Below are 20,497 nucleotides of genomic sequence, written 5' to 3'. Positions count from 1 at the left end.
GAGGAGCTGCGGCTCGTACGGAAACGGAGGAAAATACTCACTCTAGCGTCAGCCCTGGAATTCTCAGCCTCTCCCGCTGGGCTTTCATGGCTGAACCGTGCTCTCTTGCTCTATTGTGGTCATGATACGCATTCACGCTGCCTGCCTGCCTGCCCGCCTTCTGCCCCCCTGCACTGACAAAGAGCCCAAACCCAGCTACTGCAGCGCGACCAGAAAGGCTGATTTTCTCTCCCCCAACAGAAAGGGAGGGGGTGAAAAAGGGGAGCTTTGGCTCTTGTTTTGGTCTCTCCACGTTCCACCGAGAAGCTGTCAAACAGTGTCCACAGTCGCCTGCAGAAAGAGGCAGGACAATAATCCTTATTCCCTCCCCTCATACACGCCCCCTGCTCCCTCACAAACACATGCACATTTATGTCCCCCTACCACAACAACGAGGGCATTGCTACTTAGCAGAAATCAATACGGCGAATTCAACGGAAATTCCGTCCGCTGCTTCAACGCGGTCACCTTGAGAGGCCCGATCCAACGCAATGTCACCGCCACAGCGGTGATGTCATCTCGGAGGGGAAAAACATAATGCAGCACTACCTGCCACTCCAAGTCGCTCAAGACGGAGCGCGCTTGCACCTGCCTCCAGACATTTTCTATATTAAAAAAACACACACACACAATTTCACAGCGGCACAGAAAACATAAATTTAAATGTTGCAGTAGTAGAAAAACTAACCTTGGGGGAAGAAAAAGCTAATTCTGAGGATTTGACAGCAGAGTTAAAGATGATGCATCAGTGTCCTTGTCTGTGCTGTATATCATAATTGTGGCCACACAATAAAACAAATTATAAACCACAATTCTAAATAAATAAATGCATGAGTCATCCTATGACAAACTGTTGGAACACTAGAAATGTGCCTTCAGCTGCACAGCCAGGCTTTGGTTAAATCCCAAATGATGAGAACAGGTTAGAAATCAGACAGTTGAGCTGCTGGCTGAGGGAACACTCAAAAATCTACATTATCATCCATAATCCCTTCCATTCTTCTAACAATGACATTTTTCTAGCTTCCATTATAGACAGTCTGAAAACCAGGAGGACACAAGTAATTCTAATTCTACTAATTGTCCAAGTTAATCAGAGTTAGAGGGAATTTTTCAGACTGGATCAGACAAAGAAATCAGCGTTTGATTCATAGAGACACAAATCCAGAGTTTCCTGTGTGCTGATCCAAAGACAAAATCACTTTTCACCTCATACACCTAGGATTCTCTTTTATTTTGATGGAATTCATGCCGTCATTTGTGGCTGTTAGGGTTAGGGTTGAATGCTGGCAAGTCACCGAGGTCCGGATTATAAAAATTGCAAATTCGAAAGCTCCGACTGTAGCAGCGGATCAGGTCGCCATGCAGAAAAAAAACCAGAACGCGCTAAAGACAGAGGGTCACAGAGCAGCATTTTTCTCAGTAAACAAACCTTGAAAGGCTCTAACGTTAATTCCTCAACAATTTTTCCATCTGTGTGCCGTTACTGTGGACGCTCCAGTGAAACAAAGGTCATGGGTTCGAGCTCAGGCTCCTTCAGTCTGCAAAACACTACCAGAACAGCTCCTGAAGATGCATCTAGGTTATAAGAATATAACTTATTAGTTATTCCTCATGACAATGCGGCACACTTGTAACATGCTATAGTCTATACAGCCCATTAGGCTCCATTTACAGCCCAGGATGACGGACTGGTCACCTGGAAACAGCAGCAGTGCTGTTAAGGCCCCAGAAGCCAACAGAAGAAGGCCGCTAACAGAACCCAGCATTAGCTTCCAGATCTGCAGGCCAACCTATTAATACATCACTGATCAATCATCTGATGTGACTCATGTTGAAAACAACTCCACGCTTATCATCCACTTTTTTCATCTCAAAAAGCAAAACAAAACACACGCCCACGCATCAAATCCTTGGCTGCTTCGGATGCAGTGAAGCGAACGCAACAGAGAGTAATCCAGGAAATTTAAGAGGCACGCGGAAAAAGCACGAACCCTTCCAGGTAAGCAGGCTGCCGCCACCATGGCAGCGGGATAATGACATCAAGCGTTCAGTAGGTGGCTCTGTGTCACAGGAAACCTGGGATTCAAACACTGCTGCTGGAGAAGCAGCTGCTCACTTTGCATTTATCAAGTATGTCACCACCGGTACGTTTAACACATTGAAATAAAGGATTTATGGGAAATCTCAGTAAAATGAATCATCTGAAGCTGAAAAATAAGAAATGCACCATTAAAGTTTGGCTCAAGATAAAACAGAATCTTTAGTTCTTTTGAAATGATTCAACTTAAAAGTCTGAGAGCAAGAAAAGAACAACTAAGTCTTGGCTAAAACAAGAATCCCAGGCTCCGCCGACTGATAAAATATGAGTGCAGAATGACAGGAACAGCAAGTGCAACCACATTAGGACTCATTAAAATGTGTTCATTATGCAGTTTAATTATTACGTATGAATGCATGTTGGTTATTACACTCAACAGTGTTTGTCTACATCAAGTTATGTATATTAAACAGCTTAAAATGTGCATCTATAATTAAAATTATGAATAGACTCAGCTGTGGGCAAAAGTGTGTAATAACAGTGTACTTACAAACTGCCTCTTCTGGGAAGACTGAGCTCCTTCTGTAAAGGAGGAGAAGATCTTTGAGCTCAAATGATCGTCAATGCAAACACAAACACTCACATTTAAACATCATTTCTTTTTTATTCTGGACAACAGAATCATGGGATTGACGGGCTAAAGTGCTGCAGAGCCGTGGGTGAAGGCGTGCTGCAGCCCAGCTTCATGAACAGGTGTGACGCCAGACGCGTTCCATCCTGCCTCACAGGTGAGAAGATCTAAAATAAAATAAGCATCTGGGTTTAAAACCGCCGACTTGACGACGACTGATTTCTTGCGAACCCGTTTGCAGCCACCTCCGTGCGCTCCATACTGCCAGAGCGACTGCATGTGCGAGCGCAGATCAGTTCTGCCCGTCTAAGCACATTAAAGCCAGACCAGGTAAGTTGGAGAGAACGCAGCAGTCGGGCGTTTAATCACAGCGAAGGCAGCAGATGTGTGTGAAAGCAGGAGGGTTACGCAGAGGTCAGGTTCTAGTAGCCCAGAGAACACAGCAACAATGTCCTCATTGATTTCCTGAAGGATTATGGGTTCTCGGAGGCGTCTGCCTTAAGGGAGGGAACTGCTGAACATTTAAAACCCACACTATCACTGTGGTCGTCAAGGTGCGTCAAAGGGTCGGAGGACGTTCTCAGCCCTCAACGGGGAGCCCGTTCGGCTATTTTGTGTTATTCCTAGTGTGTCTAAATTGGGTCCAGCAGGCAGGCACGTGCGCGTTCCCCTCAACTTAAACATGAGTCTCGGATCAAAGCGCCTTTGTGCGGAGTTGCAGGTTGATCCCAGCATTTCCCAGACGTCTCCCGGAACACCAGCCTGGAAAGATTTGTTTCAATCTCAGGAGCAGGAGCTCTGAAACAGCTGATCACTGGAAAAGTCATCGCCTGGCAACGTCTATCGTCTTAAACATTGACTGTATCCACACACACACGCACACACACACACACACAGAACACGCAGCCTCAAACAGCCAGACAGCGAGCGGATGTTTCTAGGCTGTTCCCGTCAGCAGAAAAGTGCTAAGCCTCACTCTCCCTTTGCTATCAATTAGGGCTTAATGTCTGACTTTCCCTGCTGCTTACACAAGACCAAGGGCAGGCAGTTTGCCTGGGGGACGTGGCCGCTCACACAGTGCTGATGATCATCAGGAATGACTGACGTTGATGTCATATTCACACATTATGGGCCACAAACACCTGCTGCACATTTACCATGAGCAACGTGGGCTAAAAGAGGACATTCCTAATGAGGCTGTTCCAGTTTCGAGGCCTTTTCTGAATTAAGAGCAAACTTAAGTTTAAAACATCACAGAAAGGTTGACTATAACCTTTACGCTCAGTGACGCATTCCTCGAGGGTCCACGTTGATATTTACATTAAATTTTAAAGACATAAGGTGAACTAAGAGCACCTCTGTTTAATGGGGAATGCTTCATCTCCCACTACTGTCCAAAAGGAAACAAATACCCTCCTGATGGTTCTCCACCATGAACCTGGGCTGGGTTTGTTCTCCTCAGGGTAAATATCAATTGTCAATCTTTGACTTAAGGCAAAGAGGCTTTATCTCAGACACCCCCACATCAAAGTGGTGGAAGTTCTCAGTAAAAAGGCCTTCTTCTAATGGTTCATTAATAATTCTGCTTGATTTATTTTGGATTTCCCACCACCTCGGATCAAATGTGTGCTTAGTTTTTACTGGAAGGGAAACCCAAATCTAAAAATGACCGAAGAAATTAGTGACCAGCCTCTGAAATAAGGGATGGAAGAATTAACCTCAAATCATCACTGGGAGAGAAATTAAAGTGACAATAACAGTGAGTGAATGACAAAAGCATCCCAGTCATGCATTAGAAAATCTTAACCCGCATCTAATCCAAGCCTCAAGTGTGTGAGGGGATTAGAAGAGGTCAGACGGATCAATAAAGCTGGTTATCTGCTCCCAGCACACCTGGACTGGAACAGACGGCCGGAGCGCTACAGTGGAAAACAAAACTAATTAAAGACACGCTAGCGCTCGATATGCAGCCTTCACGCCGCACACCAACAATCCTGGCACATTAGAGATGGTCACAGGTGGAATTTGGATGGTTCACGAGCTCTGCAGGTACCATAAAAATACCCTAAAAATCAAACACGACATTTCGGAATGACGGGGAATAGTCGATGTAACAACGTGCACACAAACCTCCCCCGGCACTGAAATATCACATGAATATTTAAAAACTACCCTGACTCTTTTAAATAACAAGCACCTGGAAAAGGGAAACATCTCCATTAATGTAAGATGCAACATCAGTGCTGGATAAAAGGTGCCGGTGGAAACGATCGTCTCCGAGTGCTTTTATGGCCAACTGGTGATGGCGGTTTCCGTCATCTTGCTTTTTATTGCTGGCTTTAAAAACTGGGGCCATTAAAATCGATAGATACGAGCCTATTGCAGTCAGATTTACATAAGTTTGACATTTTACAACTTTTTCAGGATGGTTTTTGTAAAAACGGGTGGTTGCCGTTGGTGAACCCCGATGAAAACAAAGGTACGCGTTAATAATCTAAGATTATCCCACCAGATTAGATTTAATCATCAGGCTGAATTATATGGGCATTTGCTGTTAGATCACTGGAGCCGCCTCACAGATTTGCTTGATATTATATTCTAATCGTCCATCGATCACCATTCTGAGGGTTCTGCCTCTGTTTAATGGGGAATGCTGTCTGTCCCTGGCTGACATGAGCAGATGTATGTGCATCAAATCAAATATATTCCCCCCACTCAGCTACTCAAAGCCTCCAGCGCATTATAATGCAATTTCTTGGTAAAAGCAGATTATTTTTTATGATATTTTTCCTCTTCAAGGTGAGCCTATTATGTGAATTTAAGTGCTTCAACAGCTTCATTGAAGAGCTTCTAGCGCTGGTACAAACTCAACCTTCCACTCTGGACTGTCAGGTTTGTGTTATTTTTTTTTAACTCTTGCCATCCTGAATTTATGGGTCTGCCTTAATAAGGTGCTAAAACTCAATCGAGTCATCTTTATTTCTGAGGATCACACTCACACGCTTGTTTCTGCCTAAACAATCCAGCTGTGGGTGGAACACTAAAGCTCACAATGCAGCGCACTCACAGCAGTGGCCTTTTGACAGGTAGCCCCTAATTAAGATGAAGGGAATGCGCAGCTGCTATAGGCACCGATAAACCGTATACAGCCTCAACAAATCTGGTGTAACGAGGAGATAAGGCAGCCACAGGCAACAGAAACAAGAAATCATTACAGTCCAAGTTAAGACCTCACAAAGAAGTCTAGTCGCCCATGTAGCCACAACATACGTGACAAAACTATAGAAACGAAGTATTAATGGTTTATTAGAAATGCCATTAGTTGCTTCGACACTGATAAAGACACAACAAAGACGGAAGCTTCTCTTTTAACTGCTGAATCCTTTGAGCCCATCAACACGCCAGGTTCATCTGGAGCCGCTCACCAAAGTGAACATTTGAGCCGAGCAGGATTCAGAGAACTCATTAACACTGTTGATGGGGTGAAACAATAATTCTCAAGTGTAATGCTGATTAGTCCCTGCTTCGCGGGAACTTCTCTCTCGTATTTAGCTATTAAAAGTGAAGTCAAGATTTCATGATACAGTATTTTATTAAATTGGCTGCACTGGCAGAGGAGTAGCCTACAAATACCAGAAATAATCCAACAACCTGAAAAGGAAAACAGATAAAGATATTGATTTATTAATGTAGAGTCCAGTTGTTGATCCAGCAGGATTCAATGGAATGATGTCATCAGCCCCACTGGCCCGAGGCTGAATGGGAAACTGGAGCTGAACCAGCTTTATTCATGTGCCTGACAAACTTCTCTGTTTGCCATTGAAAGTGAAGGAGGAAGGCACGGCACCGAGCGTGTAACTCGCGGGTGTCAGGTGCACAAAAAGAAGTCTTGTGTGGGAGGAAGATAACAACAGAGAAGGTGACAAAAACCACAAGAGTTTAAATCCTTGACATGCGAGGGTCATTTTCACTGTTCATCGTTAAAGACAAAACGCATCATCATCCTAAAGGGTTTCATGACCGCTACAGTAAATAACTGAGCATGATAAACAAGCTACACCCACACATTACCACACAAATGTGGGAGCATCCATGTGTTTGGCTGATGGCGCCCGTGAAGTGCAGTCAAAATCAACTGTTGATTAGCATTTGCCATATTCCCGTTTGCCTGGACTCCGATAACAACTCACGCAGGATCGCTTTGAGCACGTCACCAATGCAGCCTTTATCACAAAAGAGAGGAAGAAAAGACCTCAACAACACAAACACCTGAAACTCCCAATGAAAACCACAATCGTCCCACTAAACTGACTGGAAAGGAGAACCCCGTTGGACTAGAGCGCAGGTCGCTAAAGAAACGCTGCCTTTCGCAGTGCCAAGTGTGCAGGCAGAAAGGTCTCAAAGTCCCGCGTTCGATCTGAAGAGCAGTCGGAGCCTGACGAGCCGCAGCACAAAGTCACCCTGCAGCACCAGCCCACACAGACCCGCAGCCCTGCATACAGATCCAGCTGCATCCGTTTACCTACCTGTAGCCCCCGCCGCCTGAGAATGCTGGACTCATCCATCGTGCAGAGAACCCCGACTTATCATGCCTCCCTGCCCGTGCGGAGCCGCGCTGCGCCGTCTGGCTCTTCCTCCTGCTCTCTCCCTCCCTCGGGCTAAATCTGATCTTAGCAGCTGCTAAACACCTTCATCGGAACTTATCTGATTGGAGGGGGGCAGTCAGCTGACGCACCTCCTCTCACTCCTCTCCTGCCCAAGTTCGCGACTGAAAGGGGAGAGGAAGAGGAGAGGGGGTGAGGGAAGAAGGGGCTGGCCGGTTCTAAATTAGCGCAGCAGGCAGAGACGCCTGGGTGAGAATGTGGGGGCACCGGAGACAGGTGGCAGCCCCCCCAGAGTCATTTCTCCGTGCATTTCAAACACCTCGGACGACTGGAAACGAGAGGGGATCCTTCCCATTAGCATCCAGTTAACAGCTACACTGGTGGACTTACTCCTATGACAGAATTACCAGCGCTGAGACGACAGCAGCCATTAAAGTACAGAGATTACACGGCCGGGGGGGGGGGGGGGGGGTTAATCACAGCCCGGAGGGCGTCAAGCAGTCAAGACTTCCCACACCTGCTGGGAAAACATCAGGTGTTGCACAAAAGATGCTCGCGTCATTACAAAGAAGAGCCTTGAGAACAGGACCTCCTCAGGCATATGCAGCATCTCTAATCGCCCCCCCGACTCCACAGGGAGGTGCAGTTGGGGGAGACAACGTGCCACTGCCGATTTCACAGCCTCGCTAACTCAATGTTCTCTCACTTTCCTGAATTAGCACTTGGAAAATAAGTTGTGTCTTAATGCCGCGCTGCCAACTTGAAACTGCAGTTTGGCATTCTGCTCCACTCTGTTTTTCTTTTGTCCCCCTCCCCTTTTTTTTTTTTTTTTTTTTTTTTAAAAACACACACTTGGACTCATTTCCATTCACTGCTAGCGCTCTGTGAATATTAAGTGGGCCCCTTCCATTCTCCTCATCTCAAACAGTTTCTGGTGGAGAATATGGGCTGGAATGGCAGAACTGAACCGGACCAGTGCATCAACTTTTATCCGGTCTCGTCTGCACAAGAAAGCTGATTAATTGGGCCACGTTCATTTGTCCATCTGTGCCGATAAGAGCGGCGAAAACCAATTTCTGAGCGAGGTAATCAGACTGGGTTTTTTTGGGGGTTTTCTTTCTCCAATAAATCCCTTAAAAACCCGAGAAGACGGGGGTTATGCTGAAATATATGAAGCACACAATGCCCCTCAGATTACCTGAGGGGCATTGAAGGATCCGAACGGCTCACCCCAGCCGTCTCGAGCCGTTGGCTTCTTTGTGAAGCTCCACAATGAAGATGAGAAGCTGCAGGGACACAGCGAGTCATTTGTATTATTCAGCAGTGAAGGTTCCAATCCCCGAAATGAAACCGACAAGTGCCGTCTGGAGCACCGCTGCTGAATCTATTAACATTTCTCTTTTTTATCTTCGAGTCAAACAAACACGGGACTAAACCGAGCCTCCGAAACATTATGTTATACTAGATCGGGGCAATGAAAATGGATCAGAACTTTCACACAGACGGCCGACATCGGCTTTAATGGAGTTATTGAAGGCACCTGAACCGATCAGTGAGAGGCGGCTTCGAGTCAGGTTTCAGGGCAGCGGACAGCCAGAGAATAGCCTCTGGGAAGAGTCCAGGGGTTCTGTGACTCATGTCCTGCTGGCGGGTGGGTAGCAGAGGTTGTTTCCTCTGGTACTGAAAGCAAGCAGAGTGCTGATTGAGTGACCCGCAGCCTCTGAGCTTATCGAGAGGCAGCATCGGGAGAGAGTAGGTCTACCCAAAGCACTCACAATATCGTCTATAAAAGAAGAGCCCTGCAGGGTGACGCTCCCAGTGGATGAAGCCAAACGTCAACCTTGACAACCAGAAAATTTTTTTTATGAATAGTGGTTTTTAATGCAGCCGAGTTGCCACTTAAACGTGCACCCGGACCAAACTGAATTCCAAACAGTTTTCTTGAGCTCAATTAGAAATTTCTCCGATACTTTATTGGTAGGACATACTGAGAGACAGAGACAGAGGGAGACAGACAGAGGGAGACAGACAGACAGACAGAGAGAGAGACAGAGAGAGAGAGACAGAGAGAGAGACAGAGACAGAGAGAGACAGAGAGACTGACTATTAATGGTTGTTTAGTAACAATAAAAAACAACAACATTCTATTGGACTCACAGAGCCAGTTCCTTCCTGCCACAACAATGTTATCAGTGAAGGACATCAGCGACTGCAATTATGGGGGAGAATGAGGTCCACAAAGGTACAGCATGAGGATTATGACAGTCTTATCTCCATATCACACCAGAGGTGAAGTATCGATTTTCTGCCAAACAGCATTGGAGTCAAGAGAGCTGCGGCATGTTTGTCAAAGAACCAGGTACACCCGGGGGGGGGGGGGGGGGGGGGGGACTGTCAAATCAAAAAAAAATAAAAAAAAGCAGCCAATCCACATTTAACGACACTTCACATAAAGTTGTGAGACTCACTGCTGACATGTGGGGGGGCCGTGGTGTGGGGGTCGTGGGTCGCTCACCCTCCTGCCCCCCCCCCCCCCTCTGTGACTCCATTTATGCCACGTTGTGCGAAGAACTCAGTCTTTGACTGCAATTTCTCAGCACATGCAGGAGCGTTCAAGGCCTCATCTCGGAGCGAGCACATGCCGAATGTGCCCATTTCAAAACCGATGAGAGGCACCAGAAACAGGCGGCACCAATTCTTCAAGGACGGAACGGAGAGCACGCGTGTCTCATCAGAAGCAGCATTAGCGTGTCCACGCTGGCCGTCCTCCACGCTGCACTATGGCAGATATATCGCCGCCATCTACTCCAACACAGACATCCAGAGCCTGAAAGCTGAGGTGATGCCTTTGGCTCCTCTCAAGGTTAAACAATTCCCCATCTTTTCTGAAGGCAGGCTTCAGCTGTGGCGGTGGATGGAGCCCCGCGGTGTCGGTACAGCCGGCCCCGAAAGATACTGTTAAGATGCAGCAACACATCAGCTATTCAGCTTGTGTCTACACATGAAACCGTGTGAGCAGCGGTCACCAGCATCTCATTTGCTCCTGTTGCCAACCAGTTCCCCTGGTGGAAGGCAAACAGCATCACGAATTAGAATAAGGATGAGACGACACTTGAGATGCATAACAGAGGCGACGAGCTGATGAGCTGGTAAAAGATGGAGATGGTGTTGGAAACCGTTAACCACTGTTGGCAATGTATGCTTTTATGCTTCTATCTAAACCAAATTCAACATTTATTTGCTTTTACTTCAGATTAATCATTCGGGTCTTGAAAAAAAACTGAATTTAAAAACATTTTTTTGCCCAACTAAAGACAACTGTTGCAGGAAAAGACATCTTATCTCTGAACATTCTGCACACGATGCAGATTTAGTTGCGTGTCCAGATTTTGAAAAATCACCCGCGCCCCCTAGTGTCCGCTACAGGTATAACGATTATACGCTTCCAGGACACTGTATAAAAATGGAACATTTTAAATCACCCAGCATGGTTTTCAGCTAATTAAGCAATACCAATTTTGTATTCATAACAAAATTAAGCTTCTTATATTCATATATCAAATGAATACTAGTGATTAGCATCAACACGGCCACGCTGACTAGATTCTGTTTCTCTAAATCAGGTCCTTAAACGCAGGTTAGCAGAATATTCAGTCAAAACGTGTACTAATGAGTTTTTTGGAAACATAGATGGTCTTTATTAGTTTAACCTTATACCAAACTGAAACCAGCCATGAACAGGGCGGGGGGGTTGGGGGGGGGGGGGGGGGGGGGGGTGACTCATGGCTTATCAGCATTGGGTTTGCATCAGATGAGGTATATCAATCTTATCACGATGGGATTGAGATCCAATCAGAACTGGAGTATCTGCCGGTGTCATCTGAAAGAGGGGAGCTGAATGTCACCTGCCTGCATGACCTCATCTCTTTTAAAGGGATGTTTTTTTGCTCCTAGAAGATGCGTTCTTATTGTTGCTCATGCATTAATAGTTAATGCACTGCTTTTTATATGCAGGGCAGAACCCAATAATCAGTGCTTGTCTGGCCGAGTGTATTAATGATAATACATGGATTTTGTTTCCATAGTAATATATGCATTTGTTATGCAGTAAAGTGCCTAATAACTCTGCAGTGGCAGAGACGTGAGCCATTAACACAACGGTCATCCATTAAACCAAACAAAGGATCAGCACTATTAGTCACAAAAATAGATTTTTTAAGGCTTTGCCAGGAAGCACAAATGCAAAGAAATGTTGTGTTTATATTCTTATGCTATATTCTTGTCGATGCTCAGCAAATCCCTTATTCCCATTGTTTAACCTACTTTGACAAAAAAAAAAATTGTAATCTTATAGAAAAAAATGAAAGTGTTTTATTTTTTAAGATTGTTCACATCAAAAAATATATACCTAACATTTCCCCTTTATCTGGTTACAATTAAGCATGCAATTTTTTAATAACAGACTGATTATTGAGATGGTTTATGCTTATTTAAAAGTTTCCTTTTGAACCATTAGAACTAAAATAAAATGCACAGACCTCCGCCAAGCAGGTCATTTCCTCACATATTGTGTCACATCAGTAGTACAGTACACTCCTAATACTGTATAGGCAATAATAAGCTTACGTAACATATTTGTTTGCTTTTGGAAGGTCAAAGTTCTTCTGAAACATCACCAACATGTAATCAGCTCTTCGTTGGCCCATTATCAACACGTCCTAAAAATGTCATTAAGATCCGTTCATAAGGTATCTTGCTAAGAGCCAGACAAACGTCAATGGTCACGTAACCTCCTTGGCAGAGGTGAATATTCATGTTTCCGACCGAACACGTCACAGGCGGGTCATGATTGAGGAAGTACTCACCAGACTGGAGGTGAGGGAGGGGTCCGACTTTCCCAGGTTGAGGGAGCACATCCGAACCAGGTTGGAGACCTCTGCAGATGGCTGCCATCCTGTCTGTGTCTGCTGGGGGTTGGTGGGCAGCAGCAGGTACTTTCCTGCAGCAGCGACAGGAGGAGCCTGGGTTCACGTTCAAGCATTCGTTCAGGCAGGTCGACAAAAAAGTGACCATACCATGAATTCCCAAATTACCAGATAATATTTCAAGGCCAAATTCAACAAGAGAATCGCAGAAGCTTGATAAAAGTCATTTTTGTGTCTTCGGCCACGTTGCTTTGCAACTACTGATCTTAGCCCATATTCAGAGGGAGGCCAAAGGCCTGCTGGTAAACAGACCTTAATCCTACATGTCAACTCTTATTAGCAGACAAAACCTGAAATCCCTGACCCGGCCCGATCCAACAGGATGTTAGTCAGGCCTCTGGGGGAAGAAAGCCCATTACTGGATCACTGACAAACACAGCATTACATAAGCACAGGCGGTTAAAGGAAAATAGTAAATGTAGGTTTCAGTAACAGCAGAGTGTCCAGATTCTTTTGTAGACTTGAAATGACAAAAATGAAATCTAAATTTCACCTCCCATGAGTGGTCGCTAGGTGGCACTAAAAGCTGCCTTCTCCTATTTCCTGCAGTTCATCTGACATTCTTCATCCTAAGCTTTAGGATTTACTCATGCTTTAGGAGCTGAAGCAGGGCCATCCTTGATGGCCAAGATCCAGCCAGCTTTTCTGACCTTCCAGGTAGATGATGCTTTTACTGGGATCCCATCGCCCCCCTCCTGGTAGGACAGAAAGCCCGGCTGGGTCATGGCCTCGAGGGCTGGGTTTGGACACCCATGAATCATCAGTAGATGATGTCAGGCACTTTGGCACACATCAAAACATGAGCAGCTTCACCAGAAAGATCTGAGTGTCCCACTGAAATTTCCATGAGGTGATCATTCATGGAAATGGACTGGTCCAAGAATCCATGTTTCCATTTCCTGTGAACGTAAACACTCGAGTCAGGGGAGGTCAGACACCGTTAGCAACGTGAAAGGGTCTGCCTCAAGTTGATGGGACCGAAAGCAGGTGAGATTTAGAGGAAAACGCTGCCAGAATGTGCTAATAACACCCTTCCACATCCAAGACGGAAGTTCAGGGGTGAAACGAGCACCTTAAAGTCACATGAAGCCAATAATTACATTGAAACGATGATTGCTGAGAGAACAAACCGGACGAGAAGGGAAAATCTCTTCCTGTTCAACCGCAAAGGTTTTCCCGCTAGAGTCCATCATTTCCCGTCAAAAAGGAAAAATGCCATCATGTGCTAATCAGCACTTTTGGAAAGGAAGGCATCAGGATAAATAGGCAGGAGTTTTCCTATTTAACACTCAATGTCCTGTCTGGAAACAATGCACTGCTGAACGATTGATATCAAAAAAACAAAACAAAAGCTTTCATCCAGATATTGTTGCATGAAAGAGCCTCAGCCATGACCAGCTCGGGTCAGACTCATTAAAACAAACTGGTCGGTTATTTGGAAAATCCTGAACATCTGAGGACGCCAGAGCGAAAAACTGCCCACCGTGTGTGTATAATAACAGCATAAGAGTGATTCCAAAGACATGCTTGGACTAAACTAGACACAACTTGTCCTGTTCTGTTAGAACTGTGAAAGTCCACATGTGAACTTATTACCTGTGAGCCCACCCCCCAGGCTCCGTCTCCGGACATATTTTCCGTCATCACTCAGATGTCGTCGAAACCTGAGTGCGGGACTTAGGTGACTCAGCTCAGGGTTACTGGACTTCCGGAGGCATGTGGACGGAGGACAGAGGATGTTGTCCAACTAAAACCAAAAGAACAGAAACAATCAGTTGATGACCAGGCCGCGATTACACGGGAACATTTGTCTTATTTCAGCAAACTACTGCGGAATATTATAACAAATACAGTCATGTATGATTTCTCCATAAAATTCCAGGGGGACCTGCAACCAAAATGAACACAAACGCATTAAAAAAACAATAGACAGCACAAGACGTCGCGCCGCACTATTGTATCAGGAGACGGTTACCATGCAAAACATGAACAATGTCCAGTACAGAGGAAGGGGCCCTGCCTGGAAACACAAAGACACGGGGCTGCCCAGAGTATTGTGGGGAAGGAAATACCCTCTGCTTCTCTGTGAGATCAATCATGATCCCTGGATGACAACTTGGACCAACACTCTACTTCAGTAGGAACAGAAAGCCGCTCAAGAATAATAAGTCTTCAAAAGCTCTGTTCACCCGTCCTTTACACGTTCAGCACACTGATGTTGCACTCTCCTGACTACAATTCCCAGAGTGCACCACAGCTTACACGGGATGAGTAGGAGGCTCCTCTCTGAGAAAGTGAGGACATTGCTGTCTCTTGAACACGTGCTGGCGCTAGTCAATGTTTGGAAAGTGTCTGCTTAACTTTAAGGGGCCATTTTGGGATAAAGTTTCTCCCAACGTGTGATTTGAAAGAAGACGGACTTGCGTAAGAGCAGGAAGCTGTTCCAGACATGGGTGAATTTGCTAAGAATGCATTCATTGATCTGCAGCAGAGGACATGAGCAGTGCCCGTTAGTGGAGAAGCTGGCTGCTGTTGCGTAAACACCGATTCCGTATCTTAATGTTCACTGAGGAAAACGGCAGCGGCGGCGCAGCATCACTACCTCCAGAGTCTTTATGAAGAACTAACATCAAGTTGTTTGAAGCTCTATTTAATCAGCAATAAAGACAAGCTGGGTGTTATTTTTACTTCCTCCTCCTCCTCCTCCTCAGCGTGGCCAAATCAACATGAGCAGACGATTACACCTGACTGTGTAAACACCGACACTGTCACCAAAACCAGTCCCTAAGCTGCAGCCTTTATTTACATCACTACTCAAAGAAGACAAACGTGGAGCCTGAAACCGTTTCCGCGTGTTTATGGCCGAACACACCAACGATACACGGAATACTGGGATCATCGAGGAATTCCTCAACAAGTAGGTTAAAAGCAGACGGTCACACAGTCCAGCTCACTCCCACAACATCCTGCATCATTGTTTAGTTTGACAAACCCCCTCAGAGCAGGTCAACATGGCCCAAATTCACTCCGACAACCAACAGCAGCTCTTTATTTAAAGCTCCTTCATTTTAATTACAGTCAACTGTCAGCCAACTACATAAGAAATACAGTTTTAATGTACGTTATCTTACCAGTCATTCCTGTCATCTAGAAAATGACTTTAAATACAGTTTACATTTATTTGTTTTGATACTGGCTTTTAAAAAGTTAATCAGACAGCATCTCCTTGTATAAACAGATGAGGCCATGTACATGATCAAAGTCTAAAGTTTGGGGGCACGCTTGATTACGTTCTCTTAACAGGTCTGTGCAAACGTGACATGTACTCAGACGCTAGTGGAAATCTGAACAGCAGCATTTGAAGATTACTCCTAACCCCCAAATACTCCTCCAGCACATTCAGACAACCACGTGCACAAAGAAACTGGATATCTTGGATAACTGGACTCCTCCACTCCGGACCGGCATGGACAGCTGCCAGAAGTGGCAGCTCCCCCAGATCCAACAGAACAATCCCAGATCATCCCTCCACTTAGCGGGAATGTTGCATTTCCTGGTTCTCAAGAGGACAAGATAAACAACTTACAGCTTAGAGGAAGTTATAGTTCAACCAGTGCAAAACATCTGTATGGGATAGAAAGTGGGCGTCAGCTGTTTGAATGCCTGTTGGATGACATGTAGAACACTGCAGTCGGAGAACTCACGGCACGGACCGGAGCACATTCAGGCAGCCACCAGTTGCCCTTTCACCTGTCATTCCTCTCAGCTTGCAGAAAAACGTAAAGTAGGTCTCCTGAAAGCCCAACGGAACCCTCATCTGGTCCAGAGTGGACAGTAACAACAACGACTTGTTACCAAAGCAGAGAACACGTCGAATAAAGAAAGTGGAAGACACAACACAGACAGACAATTGTGTTTACCAACTCGGAATTAGAGGAAAGTTCATCTGGAATGTGTGTCAGATTTACCTGCTTCTACATTGTGCCGTTTCATCCCTTCTGGTTAAAACGCACCATTCACAATGTTTTAACAACTTTCTCATCTAAAAATTTGGAGTCAGCAACTCGAAGGGCTCGTGTGCCAAAAACAGGGAAAATCCGAGGTTGGATTCTACGTCTCTGAAGGGTCCGACCGCTGCGGTGGGTCCCTCATGCGTCATCAGCTTGATCTGAATACATTTTCTGGAAGGCTGAGGTGCAGATGGAATGTAAACCACAGATTGTTGCGCATGTTTTGAGCCCATTTCAATAACTTCCTGGCAATAGAGGCCATGGAAACGGGACTAGTGTGTATCAACACATCTAACAAACATTTTACTGATAATGTTGGTTACAAGCTCAAGCCTTTACCAACAGACAGATCTATTCTGCAATTATATAAATGCACCAAGGCTTTAAAAAAGAGAAGCAGCTGTGTAAATCTGAGTTAAAAAAAAAAAAAAGACTCCTAAAGTGGGATAATAATCATCTGTAAAGAACAGACAGCACTTCTGTGCTGGTGAGCAACGGCCCAAACAGAGGAAGGAAGAGCGGTCTATCCCTCGCAGCCACGTTCAAGGATGAAAGGGCACAAAGCAAGGGAGTACACAGGGACACTGTCCCCAAACGCCACTGATAAAAATCACAGTAGTTCAAGGAAAGCTCAGAATATACATGTTGGGGAACGCTGGGCCAACAAAAACAACGTCAGGGTTTACAAGAAAACCCGTTTTCCTGCCACTTCTGACAGTCTTATGCTGAGAAAACACAGGGTGTTGGAGCGCTGGCGGGGGCCGGGTCGGGATCCCAACACCGCAGACCCTAACCTGGAGCTGTGGTGCAAAGAGCACATGAGTAAACACAGTCAGGCTGCAGGATATTTGTTCTTTTTGAAGCATCTGTGAAGGAGCTTTGTTTGTGATTACAGCATAAGCATGAAAGGAAGCTTCCTTCAGGTCATCAGGACCTTCGGCTGGTTGCTAAGACACAATGAGGACATATTTACAGTAAAATGGGAAGAGGGACCCCGTACGTCAAGGTTTAAGCTCTGGGGCTGCACTTTAGGTCGCTCTTCGCTCTCTTTGCCGCCGTCGTCGTCTTCCATAATTTCATGGCTTCGCCCTGGCTGGCATGTTGCCATCTAATCTGTCATTGACAACCACAGATTTTCTATTCCATCCCTTCTGAACATGTGAAGCCGTGTGAAAGGGTTACCATCAGTCTCTAGGGGGGTATTCAAAGCACAGGGAGGGAAATTTTGGACGTGGTCCCTTAAATTAAAATTCCTGGAATATGTGGGCCAGCGATAAACATTCCCAGTTTGTCCCTCTGAGAAGCAATAAACCCAGACGTTCATCCCTTTATCTGCTCCAGAGAAGCTTGATTTCTACAAACTTTCAAGATTTAGGTGGATGTAAAGGTTAGGCCGCAGCCGACGTTCCTGCAGATAACAAATACACACCTACACGTGTTCTTCTCTTTGGAGTTGAATAATGAACCGTTTCTGTGCCAAATCGTGCTCCAACTGTTCCATCAGCACTGTTGTAAACTGGATAAATCCACTGCTCTCCTTGTACAGGCTGGCTCTGCTGTAAACGGACAATTCAGATCTTTATGATCCCGGGGGGGGGGGGATTTCTCGCAGGGTACTAAACCTCACCACGTTGTTGTGGTTTCTATAAATAGAAAACATCAAGAGTTTCTTTTCAATTGCCTGCAGGAGCCTGGAAAATAAACCGGAGTATTAAAATGAAGCACAGCAGGAAATTAACTCAACGGCCACGACGCTCAGCTGTGGAGATGGAAAACGGTTCCCAGGGTCAACTGCAGGAGAACAAACTATGTTCTGGTTGGCCTCGTGACCCAACATCTGTCTTCCTCAACTCTCCCTGAATTCCAGCCCGACCCTCTTCACATTGGGGACCTCGGAGTGAAGGGAAGCAGCTAAAAATGCCGGTAATCGACATTTCAGACCAAGACTGAACGGATAAGTCTTTTTTTCCCCTGCAGCCATCATATGTAAAGACAAGGCTGTGCTCCGAGCGTCTGAAGTCTTCACGCTGTCACATGGGAATAATGTTTCCCGTGTTGACGCGAGCCGAGCAGCTAAAACTGCTCTTGCCTTCTCCCATAACACATGATTCTCCGAGCTGGCCGTGTAGCATGACAACAAGAATTAACCCCTGAAACACTGTTGTCGAACAGTGCGAGTAGTTCTAACACGACCTTCTGAATCAATCAAACAAAATATTAGTGCTAAATCTGGCTATAATCGCAGGTTAGGAACAAAAGCGATGAACTCAATCTTTAGTTGAAGCTAAATCAGGACATACAGCTGCTTTTATGACAGTAAAACACAACTAAGCAGACATGGAAATGAAAAAACCCACTAAAGCTAATATCTAAGGAATCAGAGCGTTACCTTGCCTCCCTCTGATGACGCGTACGGACCGACTGGTTGGTTACGACCTAAAGACATTGAGCTCAGGCTCTCATGACAGAAAGGAGTCTCAAAAATCAAAGATGGAGCCTGCGGGGACAGGGGCCGAAGCAGGAGTGAAAAGAGCCTTAAAGCGATTGTGGTAATCCTCTTAGCCACAGAGCAGAGTGACACTGGTCGTCCCCCAGTCGGGCTCAGGAGGAAGAGTTCGGCAAAGAGTTAAACATTGTCAAATGAGGCAAATATTTATTGTCAAACACGCTTTGATGCAATGTGGGAAATTTGCCCTGCTGACTTTATGGAACAGCCCTTCTTGGAATCGACGCTTATTGTTTGAAGTGGGTATTAAATGTATTCGGATCCTCTGATCGAAAAGGAGAACGACCTCGTCTGCAGGTGACGCCTCCAGGTATTTTTAGCAGGCTTGTTTTTAAACCCCGAATCACCAGCAGAGTTGTGATAAACACACATTCACGCAGTTTCCGGGTCCACTGGCCGAGCGTCAGCTGCGGCACATTCGAGGCTCAAGTTTGTTTGTGTGATGATTCGGCGTATTTGTTCTGGCTTCGGCCACTTTGGCAGCGAGCGTCAGTGAAATAACTCATAAATCAGCATCGTCTCTGCCCACTTGGCCTGCAATGATTTCTCATTCTCTGTAGAAACGGTGAACATTTTATAACCCACCCACAAGATAATCATTGTCAAGCAATGGTGACACAATCTCACACACACACACACACACAACTGAAGGAGAAACATGGTGGCAATACACACACACTTTAAATATAACCGTTTAACCATCGAGACGTCAGAAAAGACAATAAATGTGACCTTAAATGTTGTTGAAACAGAAGAAAAATAAATGGGAGCCAAAGAGGAAGTCAGGGACTTAAAAATGACGCTGGTGTGTTTACACGTCATAAAATATAGGGATAAGAGACGATGCCGTGCCCAGTTTATAATGACAGATATGAAAGCAGAAATAATCGGAACTCAGCACCACCGAGTCCAAAGCAATCAACACCTGCCCCAAGAGGCTCCAGGATAGTTCCTACACCCATGTGTTAGCCTGTTAGCATGGTAACGCTGGGACCAAGAACAGTTCTACAGATTTACAGACAGTTGCATTGACTTTTATTTGTTTATCCTTTTCTAGCTGTTGCCGATCCACCTGCAGGATCCATCCACAGTTTATGCGTCTTGCATCATGAGATACTTTTGTAGCATAACACCCTGGAATTGGTGTTAAACCACAGTTGGGAAGGCCAGATTTGATGTGTGCTCATTAGGATACTTAATATTTAGACAGTTAAATGAGGAACTCTGTTGTTATTCAGCATTTCTCTTTGTGATATACTTTCCGACTATAGACCGACGTCACCCATGTTCAAGAGTAATTACATTTTTAACGATGCGGCAGCCAGAGCCAAAGGTCAGGGTTCCTCAAGGGAACATGGAGAATCACACTGGAAACTAACAGGCCAGAGCTGCTTTGAGCCATTCTGTTTAGCTACATGACTATTTAGAGCAGCTCAGGGGGAGAAGAGTTCAGATTACGTCCACTCCGCTGCTCACTGGCAGACCTCAGCACTGTCGTCAGCTCTTCCAGCACCTTTGGGATATCGTTGGTGTTGGAATCCCGAGTGTGAAAACTTGTTTTGAAAGTTTATTTGCCCGTTGACACACGTGGCAGGTTTCCTGTGTCTCTGGCAGCTCAAATCAGGATAAAATAAGCAGGAAATAAGACACCACGTGATCAAACGTGCCCGTCTAATTAGAA

The 20,497-nt window shown here is 45.5% G+C and overlaps 1 protein-coding gene across 13 annotated transcripts in view; it reads right to left on the bottom strand.

The window, feature by feature from the left end:
• The window catches only part of mast4 (microtubule associated serine/threonine kinase family member 4), a 46,168-nt gene that overhangs the window by 23,909 nt on the left and 1,762 nt on the right, over nt 1–20,497 (bottom strand). For 8 of the 13 annotated variants that reach the window (XM_029837061.1, XM_029837056.1, XM_029837062.1 and 5 more), the window contains exons 2-4: nt 13,897–14,047; nt 12,181–12,314; nt 2,631–2,662 (exon numbers count right to left, since the gene is read on the bottom strand). In XM_029837061.1, coding sequence (XP_029692921.1) covers nt 2,631–2,662; nt 12,181–12,314; nt 13,897–14,047 — 317 coding nt within the window. Of the gene's footprint in view, nt 1–41; nt 2,571–2,630; nt 2,663–7,237; nt 7,636–12,180; nt 12,315–13,896; nt 14,048–18,699; nt 18,912–20,497 lie in introns of those variants that run through there. The other 5 variants (XM_029837064.1, XM_029837069.1, XM_029837067.1 and 2 more) reach the window with 5 other exon arrangements.

This window comes from Takifugu rubripes, chromosome 6 (assembly GCF_901000725.2).
Source record: "Takifugu rubripes chromosome 6, fTakRub1.2, whole genome shotgun sequence".
Classification (NCBI taxonomy): Eukaryota; Metazoa; Chordata; class Actinopteri; order Tetraodontiformes; family Tetraodontidae; genus Takifugu; species Takifugu rubripes.
The sequence above is the reverse complement of the archived record's forward strand: the minus strand, read 5'-3'. Positions and strand labels throughout refer to the sequence as shown.